Source organism: Onychostoma macrolepis, chromosome 04, assembly GCF_012432095.1.
Source record: "Onychostoma macrolepis isolate SWU-2019 chromosome 04, ASM1243209v1, whole genome shotgun sequence".
Taxonomy (NCBI): domain Eukaryota; kingdom Metazoa; phylum Chordata; class Actinopteri; order Cypriniformes; family Cyprinidae; genus Onychostoma; species Onychostoma macrolepis.
In genome coordinates, this window is record NC_081158.1 from 14,497,396 (window position 1) to 14,512,603 (window position 15,208).

General features: G+C 39.5%; 2 protein-coding genes across 4 annotated transcripts in view; one reads left to right on the forward strand and one right to left on the reverse strand.

The window, feature by feature from the left end:
* The window catches only part of LOC131539637 (gastrula zinc finger protein XlCGF7.1-like), a 29,825-nt gene extending 28,350 nt beyond the window's left edge, over positions 1 to 1,475 (forward strand). For all 3 annotated transcript variants that reach the window (XM_058774298.1, XM_058774295.1, XM_058774296.1), the window contains one exon: positions 1,369 to 1,475. In XM_058774298.1, coding sequence (XP_058630281.1) covers positions 1,369 to 1,400 — 32 coding nt within the window. In that variant the 3' untranslated portion in view covers positions 1,401 to 1,475. The remainder of the gene's footprint in view (positions 1 to 1,368) is intronic.
* Positions 904 to 15,102, reverse strand: LOC131539632 (alpha-tectorin-like). The gene is made up of 14 exons (XM_058774279.1): positions 14,720 to 15,102; positions 14,256 to 14,522; positions 14,077 to 14,172; positions 13,787 to 13,916; positions 13,548 to 13,675; positions 13,077 to 13,343; positions 12,884 to 12,979; positions 12,607 to 12,736; positions 4,787 to 4,885; positions 3,297 to 3,481; positions 3,046 to 3,209; positions 2,378 to 2,620; positions 2,071 to 2,233; positions 904 to 1,464 (listed from the first exon to the last, which is right to left on the reverse strand). The coding sequence occupies exons 1-14, from the start codon at positions 14,861 to 14,863 to the stop codon at positions 1,384 to 1,386; spliced, it is 2,193 nt and encodes a 730-aa protein (XP_058630262.1). The 5' UTR covers positions 14,864 to 15,102; the 3' UTR covers positions 904 to 1,383.
* Positions 15,103 to 15,208: the final 106 nt, after the last annotated feature.

A 15,208-nucleotide genomic window follows, 5' to 3' on the forward strand; every position in this document is an offset into this window, starting at 1 on the left:
AAGTAAATAAAGGGGGCACAGACCGAAGGCTGTTCTAATGTTATGTGATCTTACCCAAGCATTACAATATGCAAATATTTTCAGAACAACATGAGCAGCTTAAATCTTAAATCTGTTTTTTTTTTTTTAGACACTACATAGTTATCTCTTTATTTACATACTTGTGCCATTGAATGCAATATCACACTCATAGCCCTGAAACATGGTTCTGTTTCAGAAGTGCTACATGTGAGATATTGCTCATATGTGACCCCGGACCACAAAACTAGTCTTAAGTTGCATGGCTATATTTTTAGCAATAGCCAACAATACATTATCTTTTTCTTTTTCTTTTATGCCAAAAATCATTAGGATATTATGTAAAGCTCAGGTTCCATGAAGATATTTTGTGAATTTCCTACCGTGAATATATCAAAACTTAATTTTTTAATTAGTAATATGCATTGCTAAGAACTTCATTTGGACAACTTTAAAGGAGATTTTTTTTTTTTTGCACTCTCAGATTCCAGATTTTCAAATAGTTGTGTATCGGCCAAATATTGTCCAATCTTAACAAACCATACATCAATGGAACGGCTTATTTATTCACCTTTCAGATTATGTATAAATTTCAATTTTAAAAAATTGACCCTTATGACTGGTTTTGTGGTCCAGGGTCACATATTTTACATTATATTATATTATTTAGTCATTGAAGAGTTTGAATTGATGTTAGTGGCAGCACTAATTATGGCTTTGGGGAACACTGACCAGACTAGCACAGTAAGACTATTATTCTTATCTAAACTACCAGTGTTAGAGTTTAGGAATAGATGCATTACCTCTGAGATAATGTGTTCTTCCCCTGCAATACTATACACTTTGTTCGCAACAAAAACACAAAATATATTTTTTTCATTGCTAAGCAGGTTTATTCAAGTATAGTCTGCTATATTGTTTTCCAATATAACTCCTTGAACAAAGAAAGACATACAGTTTAGTTATTTAATTGCATTTGTCTTCAATTTGACGTATTGATCCAAGAATGTAGAAGAATTTAGTTTTGTATATAATGTTTTGAAAACACTTCCTCTATAACACTGAAACAACAAAAGTATACAGATTACAGTGATTTCTATTTTTCTTTGCATTAATTAATGCACAGGCAATAAACTAATTAATTTGTTGTGCCTTGGTTAGATTTAGTATCTTTTCCAAAGTCCTTTTTCATGAGTGATATTTTTTATTTAATTGTCCACAATATCATTGTTTCACATGTAGATTTTAAAGACAAGGAAGTGCTTTCAAAACATTTAAATTTCTTTATAATTCGCGCAGAGTATTTTGATAGAAAAGCAGGATCTTAATGAAGGATCTTTCACTCTTCAGAGCTGCTGAGCTTTCTTAAAGACCCATGGTGATCGCCGCAGAGTGTTGGAAGTCCAAAGATCTGCGCCTTCTACGTCTATATCCAACCTCACATGACTGAAGATGACAGACGAGAAAATACATTTATCATTAAAAACATGCTTTCTACAATGCAAAGGCTGCTGAATGTGTTTTCTTTTAGAAAGATCTGTCATAAAATGTTCGGTCCCACTTTATATTAGGTGGCCTTAACTACTATGTACTTACATCAAAATAAGTACAATGTACTTATTGTGTTCATATTGTATTGTAAAACACCTTTGCTGCTATTGAGGTGGGATATGGGTGGGTTAAGGTGTAAGGGATGGGTCAACAGTTTACACAGACAGCAAGCAGTGTCAGCCCAGATACGGCCCACATCTGGCCCGCATGGATTTCACACGGGCCAGATGTGGGCTGGATTTGGGCCAAAACTATGTTGCTGTCTGGGTAATTATAAATGTAATTATAGAAATTAATTACAGATGTATTTTAAAAATATAAGTACAACGTAAAAATATGTATATGTACACAATAAGTGCGTTGTATCAAACGATTAATTTAAATGCAAGTATATAGTAGTTAATGCTACCTTTTATAAACTGAGACCAAAAGTTCTTTCTTTACTTGAAGGTTACTTTCAAAGCAATGAGTGATCCATTCAAATTTACTGTCCAAACATACCTGTGCACATCTGCCATTCTGTACAAGGCAGAGATGGACTTGACAGTGCAGGAAGATGCGGTCAGAGCTTCCTGAGAAGGTGAACATCCTGAAGGAGAAATGGCTTGTTGTACCATTACCATTCTGAAGGACCTCCACTGTGCCATCTTGAGGGTTGGGGCATCTAGGAAGGGAAGAGAGTTTTAGAAAGGAAGGCAACAGAGGGAAAATTGTTGCAAGACATGATCAAACATATGGTTAATATGGTTTTGTTGTACTCGCTCAAAAAATGTAGTCCATTAACCATGAAAACATCAAGACCACTCACTCTCTAATGATTAGACTCCAACGAATATCATGATCAATATCATTAACAGGTGTTGCCCAGCAGTTGTCAAGAACTGTTGCGATTTGATTTACATCCACTCCTTCCACCTCAACAGCCACATACATCTGCTGGTTTACTTGTATTTCCACTTCCCCTTCATATGGGCTAGTAAACTGTGCATCATGGTAGGGAATCATGCGGATCTGGTATATGCCCTGGCCAGGAATCTCCTGACTTATCACACTGTGAGCAAAAATGTAAAATATAATCAACCATGACATACATAATTGGTAAAGCTCACGGCTCACGCCTTACTAGACTCATTCCGCCAACCTTTCACTTACCAGCCTTGAGCCTTAAGGCACTGTCACAACAGAAAATAAACTGAATAGCAGACTTACTATAACCACTGTATCCTTAATCAAAACCCTAAACTTATGTTGCATCAGGTTGCATAACTGATTTTATTATTTCGAGTATGTAATAAGCAGCATCTGTCATGTTCTAAAGGATGTTAAATGTTGGAAATTGAATGTCATTCCAAACGGTTAAAAACATGAAGATTTACTAAAATCACAGTATTGCTTTGTATCAGTCACTTCAATTAGAAAACTATTCACTGTTTAAATACTACACACTTGTGTTCAGAAGGTACTGAGTAGCCTTACCCGCCCTCAGCTCGGATACCCATGGGCATAGATAGGGTCTGGATCAGAGGATATGCACAAGAAAATGTAATATTCATCCATCTTGCTCTTGAAATGATGCCCTGAGCATTGCTTCTCAAATTAGACTGAATGGCGTTTTGGTAGATGAAGTGAGTCCTGTTGTTCTACGAGGACATGAACAAATCTCAAGATACAGGTCAACTTGCATCTATACAGCTCTAGTGATGAAACAAACATTGAAAGATAATTACTGTCAGAGTGGTACCACAAATGTGGTCTTCATTGTCAAAATAAAACAGAAGTCTGCCGTCCTCAAGGGTGCCTCTGCAGCTTGGGTCATTTAGGTGAAGGATCTCAGGAGAAAAACCAGATTCGAAGAGCTGGCAGCGGGATAGAGATAAGGATCCAGTGCTGCTAGCACAGTACTCCTCAGCATCTTAACAAATATAATAATAAATTAAAAAAGGATTAAAAAAAAAGAATAATTATTAAGATTTTAAGGGGCATTGAACTAGGACAACGCTTGAACCATGCTATACATCGAAGTGCTGCCCACGGGGCTGTCAGCTCTGAGAACTGATTAAAACTTTGGGGATATTATTTTCTCATCTATAAGACACATGAAGACACATCTTCTCTGGGAGTGTTATAGCATGCTAATAACATGCTGTATACTAATGTGCTAACAGAGCACACTGACACTCTTTTAGAAAAGTCTCATTTAAAGCACCACCTCTATACAGCCAGTAAAAATAATTCAATGAATTTTAAGATAAAACTTTAGTGAGGGTAGACCCCATATTATCCCATTTATAACTCAGGAGGCTGTTCAAAACCTGGCTGTACCACAGAGCACCACTCACATAGTTTTACATTAAGTGACATTACTTTTGTGCCAAATCGTTGTTAATGTGCATAATGACTTCACCCTAGGCTGGAAGATCGAGTATTGTGCATTTTTCAGCACAAACTTTGTTTTACTGTGGCTTTAATAAAGTCTTTATACTTCATACAGTGAGCTATAATAATACAGATCACATTTTCTCTTTATGTTTGCTCTGTTTTTTCAAACTCATCAACACCACTTTGTTCAATCTTGTCGTACTAAATTCTGTTTTTATTTTTTGCTGTAGTTTTATTGACTTTGTTCACCATAGTGCCTAAACCGATTAAAGTCCTTTTTAGCGAATCAGCCTGCTGTATTCAGGTCAGGTGACAAGGCTGCTAGTCACTTTGAAAAGACGCGCTAGCTAAGAGGAGTTTGGTCAAAGCTGACTAAAAGTGATTGAGGATTGATAATTTCGACAAACATGATGAACCCGAACCCATGATATCTTCTTCAGGGTGTAAAAGGAAAATAAAAGCTTGCAAGAGCAGCACGATACAGTGGTTAGAGAAAAGCTTTGTATATTGTGCGTAATCACAATAACAAAATTTGTCAGGCATCTACATTCTCAGTTGAGGAGATTATAAAGATTAACCGAGTGTGTTTTTGTTTAACTCTGAAACATGTAATGTGGAGTTATCTGCTTTTGCTAAAAAACAAACTTTTAATGTATAAAAAACAAACTTTCAATGAACTTTTGTAAGTTAACTGTATTTGTTTGAGGTATTATTACTTAATCAAAACAACTCAACTGCAGTTTGATTGACATTACTTGGAATGCACAATAAAAAACATAATTTATGAAAATAAATAAAAGTGGAGTTATCTTTTTTTGCAAATGAACTCTTCACTTACCAAAGATGTCAGGATTTGGCCTCTGTCCTTCCAAGCAAACACAGCCATAAATACCACCTCTTTCCTGACAAGCCTCATTTTCAGTGCAAGTATCACAAACAAAACAGAAAAAAGACAATTACGCAAAAAAACAAAAATAAAAAACATGAAAGCATGCACTGATTGGTACTGTATCTTGACCTAACCATATGAGTTAATGCAGTGGTTTTCAAACTTTTTTCAGAGCGACCCTATTTTTTTATTTTTAAATTGTCGCGACCCATATATATATATATATATATCAGTGGTGGCTGCTGGTCTTTCAAAGAGGGGAAGCTCATTTTCGGCCTACATCATAAAAATTGTCCATTCATTTATACGTAAATTCTGCCCTAAGTTCCTTTTCAAGAAAATGCTCTGTGACCCTGTCGTACCAACTAGGCGTCTTTTCCAGTGACGCTAGCCTAATGTATGAATGAATGAATGAACAAACAATCTAAAAAAAAAAGATATTAAAATCGACGGAGGAAATGTGGGAATTAGGTTAAACTAAAACAAGGAATGTGGTGTATAATAGGGTTGTCACGATATCATAAAAATATCTTACGATACTATACCATTTATAATTTAATTCTACAAAACAAATCAAAATTTTATAAACAAATAGATGTAAGTGAAAACAGACAATATTATTCTCTGAATACTTAATTAATGTGAATGAATGACTGGCTATTGTTATCCATGAAATGATCTAAACAAAACTCATCTTAGCACTGCACAGAAGCTACATGAAGTGACATTTAGATGTGGCATTTATTCATTTAGACTGTATTTATAATTGCATAAATAATGTTATGAGATTAATGTTTTAAATACTAGATTCTTAATATAGAAATATGTTGGAAAATAATGTAATATGCCTACTTTTAGACGAGAAACTTAAAAATGGCCACCAGGTGGCAGAGTCATTCAAATAATTCTTTCAAAACGGCTGAATCCTTCAGGAGCGAATCAAATGACTGTTTTTATGAATGGCTCAGTGAATCAGTGATTCGCCCAAGTCAACGCGGATTTGGATTCGAACACAAACGAAACAAAAACAGCACTCTTGCTCGTGTCTTATTGCCGAACTGTCAGGAGCATTTTTTTGCTTGCATATCTTGAAACTTCCGAGTTAGCAGCATGTATATTAAAACATAACATTATAATAAAAATATATATAATGATTAATAAGAACCAAGTGCAAAGCCGCTATGGGACTGAGCTCGAATAGCTTCAGCATCAGTGACTTTTTATAGTACAAAATCGCTGTCAATCAAAAGGAGATGCAGTCTTTCGACAGACCCTCCAATCATCACGCAGAAGCCCGGAGTCCAGGCCAGCCCACTCCTCCATTCACCCCCAGAGACACTGAGTGTTTGTGGGCGGGACATAATCGCAGCATTTATCCAATGACCATCTAGTATCGAAGCACTGAAAAAAACTGTTCAAAGCAGCCCCATTGAAGTCAATGGACGCTAGGCTTCAACGGAGAAATGCACTGTGACGTTACGGGAATGTATGAGAAGGAAATCGAGTCAGCCGACCTGCTATATGTAGCTGATTCTGAACGGACTCGTCTTCGAGATGAACGTGTTCTAACGCATTTTTAGTCAATAAAATGTTAACACAATAGTACATATTTTTCCATTCATTTTTTGACATTATAGGGGAAGCCGAGCTTCCCTTGCAGTCTTAAAGAAATCCCCACTGATATATATACAGTGGGTACGGAAAGTATTCAAACCCCCTTAAATTTTTCACTCTTTGTTATATTGCAGCCATTTGCTAAAATCATTGAAGTTAATTTTTTTTCCTCATTAATGTACACACAGCACCCAATATTGACAGAAAAACACAGAATTGTTGACATTTTTGCAGATTTATTTAAAAAGAAAAACTGAAATATCACATGGTCCTTAAATGGAAGACGTTTGGGACGACCAGAACCCTTCCTAGAGCTGGCCGTCCGGCCAAACTGAGCTATCGGGGGAGAAGAGCCTTGGTGAGAGAGGTAAAGAAGAACCCAAAGATCACTGTGGCTGAGCTCCAGAGATGCAGTCGGGAGATGGGAGAAAGTTGTAGAAAGTCAACCATCACTGCAGCCCTCCACCAGTCGGGGCTTTATGGCAGAGTGGCCCGACGGAAGCCTCTCCTCAGTGCAAGACACATGAAAGCCCGCATGGAGGACTCCAAGATGGTGAGAAATAAGATTCTCTGGTCTGATGAGAGCAAGATAGAACTTTTTGGCCTTAATTCTAAGCGGTATGTGTGGAGAAAACCAGGCACTGCTCATCACCTGTCCAATACAGTCCCAACAGTGAAGCATGGTGGTGGCAGCATCATGCTGTGGGGGTGTTTTTCAGCTGCAGGGACAGGACGACTGGTTGCAATCGAGGGAAAGATGAATGCGGCCAAGTACAGGGATATCCTGGACGAAAACCTTCTCTAGAGTGCTCAGGACCTCAGACTGGGCCGAAGGTTTACCTTCCAACAAGACAATGACCCTAAGCACACAGCTAAAATAACGAGTGGCTTCACAACAACTAAACCCAATTGAGCATCTCTGGAGAGACCTAAAAATGTCCGTCCACCAACGTTTACCATCCAATCTGACAGAACTGGAGAGGATCTGCAAGGAGGAATGGCAGAGGATCCCCAAATCCAGGTGTGAAAAACTTGTTGCATCTTTCCCAAAAAGACAAATGGCTGCAATATAACAAAGAGTGAAAAATTTAAGGGGGTCTGAATACTTTCCGTACCCACTGTATATATATATATATATATATATATATATACACACATATATATATACACAGTGGTGTGAAAAACATTTACATTTAGTCATTTTGCAGACGCTTTTATCCAAAGCGACTTACAATTGGGGAATACATAAAGCGATTCATCTTGAAGAGGCAATCAGACAGACGAAGTGCTTGCAACACCAAGTCTCAGGCATTGTTCAAATAAATACAAACTACCAAAGGAAGGAATAAGTAAAGATAATTTTTTTTTTTTTTTTTAAGTTTAGGATGAAGTCAAGTGCCGTCTAAAGAGATGAGTTTTCAGTTGCTGCTTGAAGATTGACAGGGATCCAGCATTCCGGATAGGGGTGGGAAGATCATTCCACCAGCCAGGAATGGTGAACGAGAATGTTCTGGAGAGTGATTTTGAGCCTCTCTGTGATGGTACCACGAGGCGTCGCTCACTAGCAGATCTCAGATTTCTGGAGGGGATGTAGTTTGTTAATAGAGAGTGCAAGTAAACGGGTGCTGAGCCAGTGGTTGTTCTATATGCAAGCATCAGTGTCTTGAACTTGATGCGAGCCGCGACTGGTAGCCAGTGCAGGGAGATAAAGAGAGGTGTAACATGGGCTCTTTTGGGCTCGTTGAAGACCAGTCGTGCCGCTGCATTCTGAATCATTTGTAGAGGTTTGACTGTGTTTGACGGAAGTCCAGCCAGAAGAGCATTGCAATAGTCCAGCCTATAAATGACAAGGGCCTGGACAAGAAGTTGTGCAGCATGCTCTGTCAGAAAGGGCCTGATCTTTCTGATGTTGTATAGTGCGAACCTGCAAGATCGAGCAGTCTTTGCAATGTGGTCTTTGAAGGTCAGCTGATCATCAAAGATTACACCAAGATTTCTGACCGAAGTTGATGGGGTTATTGTTGATGAACCTAACTGGATCGTGAAGTCATGCTGTAGAGTCGGAGTGGCAGGGAGGACAAGAAGCTCAGTCTTTGCCAGGTTGAGCTGCAGGTGATGTTCTTTCATCCATGCCGAGATGTCCGCCAGGCAGCCTGAGATCCGCGCAGCTACCGTTGGATCATCTGGTTGAAAAGAGAGATAGAGCTGTGTGTCATCAGCGTAGCAATGGTATGAGAATCCATGTGCCTGGATGATGGGACCCAGTGATGTAGTGTATGTGGAGAAGAGGAGGGGTCCAAGAACTGATCCCTGAGGAACCCCAGTGACCAGTTGATGTGCTTTGGATACCTCCACTCCCCAGGCCACCCTGAAAGACCTACCAGTGAGATAGGATTCAAACCAGCGAAGTGGAATGCCAGTGATGCCCAGTGATGAGAGGGTGGACAGTAGTATCTGATGATTGACAGTGTCAAACGCGGCAGATAGATCCAGCAGAATGAGGACTGATGATTTGGAATGGGCTTTTCAATTCGCAGGGCTTCAGTGACCGAGAGAAGCGCAGTCTCAGTTGAATGGCCCCTCCTGAAACCTGACTGTTTAGCATCCAGTTTGTCGTTCTGTGAAAGAAACAGTTAGACTTGGTTGAAGACAACTCGTTCAAGTGTTTTCGCTATGAACGGAAGGAGAGAGACAGGTCTGTAGTTTTCTATAAGAGAAGTGTTTAATGTAGGTTTTTTGAGCAGTGGGGTTACCCGAGCCTGCTTGAACGTAGTGGGGAAGTTGCCTGTGAGGAGGGATGTGTTGATGATGTGTGTGAGTGCAGGTAAGAGTGTGGGTGAGATTGCTTGGAGAAGATGTGAGGGGATTGGGTCAAGAGGACATGTTGTAGGATGGTTGGAGAGGAGAAGCTTGGATACTTCAGCTTCAGTGAGGGGACAGAAAGAGAAGATGGGAGTTTTAGCAGTGGATGTGTTAGGTTGAGGGTCCTGTGTGCGTGGAGGTGAGAACTGACCACTGATCAATCTAGTTTTGTCTGTAAAGAAAGTGGCAAAGTCATCAGCTGTAATAGAGGTGGTGGGAGGAGGTGGAGGGGGACAGAGGAGGGAATTAAATGTTCTTAAGAGATTACGCATGTCTGGAGCGCTGTCGATCTTGTTGCGGAAATGTGAGGATTTGGCAGTGTGGACTTTAGCAGAGAAGGATGTGAGCAAAGACTGGTACCTACTGAGGTCCGACAGATCGTTTGATTTGTGCCATTTTCTCTCTGCCGCTCTGAGTGTAGTCCGATGTTCACAAAGAACCTCGGATAACCAGGGGTTGGAAGGAGCAGCCCGTGCTGGCCTAGAGGAGAGAGGGCAAATGTCGTCTAGACAAGAGGTTAAGGTAGAGCATAAAGTCTCAGTAGCTGCGTTTACATCCAGAGATGAGAAATGGGTGGGTGATGGAAGAGAGGAGGATACTACAGAGGACAGATGGGAAGGAGAAAGGGAGCGCAGGTTTCGTCTAAAAGTAACTGGTAGGGGGGTTGGTGGCACAGGAGAAGCAAAGTGTAATGTAAATGTAATGAAGAAATGGTCCGAAGTATGTAGCGGTTGTGCCAGAATGTTATCTGCAGTACAATTGCGTGTGTAAATTAAGTCAAGTTTGTTGCCTGAAAAAGTGTTGGCCCCCTTCCTGATTTATTTTTTTTTTGCATGTTTGTCACACTTTAATGTTTCAGATCATCAAACTAATTTAAATATTAATCAAAGATAACACAAGTAAACACAACATGCAGTTTTTAAATGAAGTTTTTTATTATGAAGGGAAAACAAAATCCAAACCCACATGGCCCTGTGTGAAAAAGTGCTTGCCCCCTAAACCTAATAACTGGTTGGGCCACCCTTAGCAGCAACAACTGCAATCAAGCGTTTGCGATAACTTGCAATGAGTCTGTTACAGCGCTGTGGAGGAATTTTGGCCCACTCTTCTTTGCAGAATTGTTGTAATTCAGCCACATTGGAGGGTTTTCGAGCATGAACCACCTTTTTAAGGTCATGCCACAGCCATCTCAATAGGATTCAGGTCAGAACTTTGACTAGGCCACTCCAAAGTCTTAATTTTGTTTTTCTGCAGCCATTCAGAGGTGGACTTGCTGGTGTGTTTTGGTTCATTGTCCTGCTGCAGAACCCAAGTTCGCTTCAGCTTGAGGTCACGAACAGATGGCCGGACATTCTCCTTCAGGATTTTCTGATAGAGTGCAGAATTCACGGTTCCATCAATTATGGCAAGTCATCCAGGTTCTGAAGCTGCAAAGCAGCCTCAAACCATCACACTACCACCAGCATGTTTGACTGCTGGTATGATGTTCTTTTTATGAAATGCTGTGTCGGTTTTACACCAGCTGTAACGGGACACACATCTTCCAAAAAGTTAAACTTTTGTCGTATCAGTCCACAGAATATTTGCCCAAAAGTCTTGGGGATAATCAAGATATTTTTTGGCAAATGTGAGACAAGCCTTTGTGTTCTTTTTGGTCAGCAATGGCTTTTGCCTTGGAACTCTCCCATGGATGCTGTTTTTGCCCAGTCTCTTTCTTATTGTTGAATCATGAACACTGACTTTAATTGAGGCAAGTGAAGCCTGCAGTTCTTTAGATGTTGTTCTGGGTTCTTTTATGACCTCCTGGATGAGTCGTCTTTGTGCTCTTGGAGTAATTTTGGTAGGCCGGCCACTCCTGGGAAGGTTCACCACTGTTCCAAGTTTTCTCCATTTGTGGATAATGGCTCTGACCATGGTTTGCTGGAGTCCTAAAGCCTTAGAAATGGCTTTATAACCCTTTCCAGACTGATACATGTAAACTATTTTGTTTCTCATCTGTTTATGAATTTCTTAAGATCGCAGAATGATGTGTTGTTCTTTAAACATGCTTCAATTTGTCAGACAAATTCTATTTAAGTGATTTCTTGATTCAACAGGTCTGGCAGTAATCAGGCCTGGGTTTGGCTAGTGAAATTTAACTCAGCTTTCTAAAATAATGTGGTTAATCACAGTTCTTTCATGATTTAATAGGAGGGGGCAAGCACTTTTTCACACAGGGCCATGTGGGTTTGGATTTTGTTTTCCCTTCATAATAAAAAACGTAATTTAAAAATTGCATGTTGTGTTTACTTGTGTTATCTTTGATTAATATTTAAATTTGTTTGATGATCTGAAACATTAAACTGTGACAAACATGCAAAAAAAAAATAGAAATCAGGAAGGGGACCAACACTTTTTCACACCACTGTATATATATATATAGAAAGAAAGAAGGAAGGAAGGAAAGACAACTGCCCTACAGACCGGTCTAGAGTCCCACCGTAGAGGTCCGGAAGGATGCTCTGTTCCAAAATCAAATCACTGTCGGTGCTTCTGAAATTAGTGATCTATTCTGACATACCATATTTTGTCCAGTCCATAGTTATGATTATCAAAATGTCATTGCAATTTCGAGAGAATATGCGGATGTCACTTCCGAACGTTTGTTGCAAGTACGACACATTGGTCCTCTTAGCAGCATGAAAAACAAAACTTTTATTCAAATTCTGAATGGAGAATAGGCTATATACAGCAAAGAAAGCGTGCAAAGTGCGCTTCCTTAAAAAGCTGTAACTCATTTCAGTTTATCGCGATCTCTAATTCCGCTATAATCAATCTGTCAACATAGCACAATTAATCTCTTATTTACATCACCTACACTTTGTTGCGAGCTTCCAGAACTCTGGCCTGAACAAGAACACTCGCGTTCTGAGCAGTGAGTGGATTCTGACTCACTAAAGCTCCTCTGATTGGCCATTGTGTTATAGAAATCAATAGATTTGTCTGATTTGCTACAATGTACAACGCTGCAAAAACAGAGCGCAAACACAAATACACATTTGATTCTGACCTGAGGTGGCTGCCGGTTACTTTCGTTTTGTTGTTTATGTTATTTAGTTGCTTCTTTCCTGAGTCTTGAACTTGTTACATACGTTTTCCTTAAAAAAATGGGTCGCCAGGATGATTTAAGTCTTTGGGTTTGAAAACCACTGAGTTAATGTAAGAGAGTACATCAGAATGGCTGAACATTATAACCATTGTATTTACACAATGAAAACAATAATTTAAAACAGAGAAAACAGTTTACAGCTTACAGTTTGCCGAACCATCAACACGGAAAGACCAGCGGCCATTCACGTCGATATTACTGCTGGATGAGAGCTCTGGGGCACTGGCTGCTGGAATTGTGAAAGAATTGACCGAGTCCACTGTGTCATAACCAGCCTGTAAAAGTAAAAAGAAGTATTTAAAACCTTAATTAAATTGTATTCCAAATAAAACATATGATTAAGGTATGAATTTGGCATAAGCAATGCCTTGTCATTCATTTCTGCTAAATGTAAACTGTGTAAGGATCTTCACTTCACTCACCAGCCAAACTTGTCCTGTTTCGGCTATATCACCATAGTTGATCAGGATGAACGAGCGGTCACCATTGGAGACTAAAACCACTTGGAAAGTAACCACCTTCAGAAAACATCAACAAAAAAGATTTCAACAACATACATTTCACAACAGAAAGCACGCATAGAGCATTTATCAAAGATCAGAGATGAGGTCTTACCCCTCCACCAGTGATGTACGGCACACTGTCCCAGGTGGCCACAAAGGCTGATGTAGCGGTAAAAGGCACGTTAGGGTAATATTGGTTAACAGCTTGAGTGACTTGTTCCAGTACAGCACTGCTTGTGTCCTCTCTGTAGGAGATAGTTCCACCATCGACATTGAAAAGGTCGGTCCACAGAGGAGCAATGATGTCTATTCCAGCGTTCAGATAAGGGACGTAGGCAGACAGTGGTTCAGTAAACGTCAGGTGACCATTGTTGTTCACCTAAAATTCAGAACAAATTGCTGTAGAATTGTCTGCTACCACTCAACAGTATCATTCATTTTGCAGAAAGGTTTAAAACTATCCAGCTGTACACTTAAACATGAAAAAACTCTCCAAATTGAAGACAATTAATGAAGCATAATTAATTGCCGATTTAATAAGAAAAAGATATCTTAAACCAAAAAGAAATAGTCTATTGCTTACATAGATCTGATTGTATGTGCGTCCAAAGTATTTGAAAGGCTGCTGCAAGTGAATGGCTTCAGAGCTTCCATCATCTGAGATGGGATTGACTGTGTCTCCATCACCAAACGGCAGGAAATTAGCCGGCACTAGAATACAAATCATTGTTTAGATCTTCTGAAGGAATATTAGCTCTTGAAAGGCACTGGATAACAATTTCAGTATCGTTTTGCAGACAAATAGGCAACTTTTTCACTTACAATTTAGCGAACCATCAACACGGAAAGACCAGCGGCCGTTCACTTCGATATTACTGCTGGATGAGAGCTCTGGGGCACTGGCTGCTGGAATTGTGAAAGAATTGACCGAGTCCACTGTGTCATAACCAGCCTGTAAAAGTAAAAAAGAGGTATTTAAAGCCTCAATCAAATCCTTTTCCAAAATAAAACAATCTCTTACTTATAAATAAGGTACGAATTGGGTCATAAGTATATCCTTGTTATTCATGTCTGCTATTTGTAGATTGTGTAAGGATCTTCACTCCACTCACCAGCCAAACTTGTCCTGTTTCGGCTATATCACCATAGTTGATCAGGATGAACGAGCGGTCACCATTGGAGACTAAAACCACTTGGAAAGTAACCACCTTCAAAAACAACAACAAAAAACAATTGACAACTTTCCGAACTGAAAACTCTCATAGAGCATTCATCAGAGATGAGGTCTTACCCCTCCACCAGTGATGTACGGCACACTGTCCCAGGTGGCCACAAAGACTGACGTAGCGGTAAAAGGCACGTTAGGGTAATATTGGTTAACAGCTTGAGTGACTTGTTCCAGTACAGCACTGCTTGTGTCCTCTCTGTAGGAGATAGTTCCACCATTGACATTGTTAAGGTCGGTCCACAGAGCGGCAATGATATCTATTCCAGCGTTCAGATAAGGGACGTAGGCTGACAGGGGTTGAGTAAACGTCAGGTGACCATTGTTGTTCACCTAAAATTCAGAACAAATTGATGTAGAATTATCTGCTAACACTCAAAACTGTAATTAATTTTGCAATGAGGGGTAAAACATCAAGTTGTGCTATTAAACATGAAAAAATTCTCTTAAGTGAAGAAAAATCCAAATTAATTGATGTAATAAAATGAAAAAAACCATCTTCAGCTAAACATAAATAGTCCAGTGCTTACATAGATCTGATTGTATGTGCGTCCAAAGTATTTGAAAGGCTGCTGCAAGTGAATGGCTTCAGAGCTTCCATCATCTGAGATGGGATTGACTGTGTCTCCATCACCAAACGGCAGGAAATTAGCCGGCACTAGAATACAAATCATTGTTTAGATCTTCTGAAGGAATATTAGCTCTTGAAAGGCACTGGATAACAATTTCAGTATCATTTTGCAGACAAATAGGCAACTTTTTCACTTACAATTTAGCGAACCATCAACACGGAAAGACCAGCGGCCGTTCACTTCGATATTACTGCTGGATGAGAGCTCTGGGGCACTGGCTGCTGGAATTGTGAAAGAATTGACCGAGTCCACTGTGTCATAACCAGCCTGTAAAAGTTTAAAAGAGGTATTTAAAGCCTCAATCAAAACCTTTTCCAAAATAAAACAATCTCTTACTTATAAATAAGGTACGAATTGGGTCATAAGTATATCCTTGTTATTCATGTC

Coding starts and splice junctions, on each gene's coding strand:
- LOC131539632 (XM_058774279.1), bottom strand. CDS start 14,863: ATGATTTGTATTCTAGTGCCGGCTAATTTCCTGCCGTTTGGTGATGGA. Junction 3,482..4,786: donor GCCAAATCCTGACATCTTTG/GTAAGTGAAGAG, acceptor ATATTTGTTAAG/ATGCTGAGGAGTACTGTGCT. Junction 1,465..2,070: donor AGAATGGCAGATGTGCACAG/GTATGTTTGGAC, acceptor TGTCATCTTCAG/TCATGTGAGGTTGGATATAG.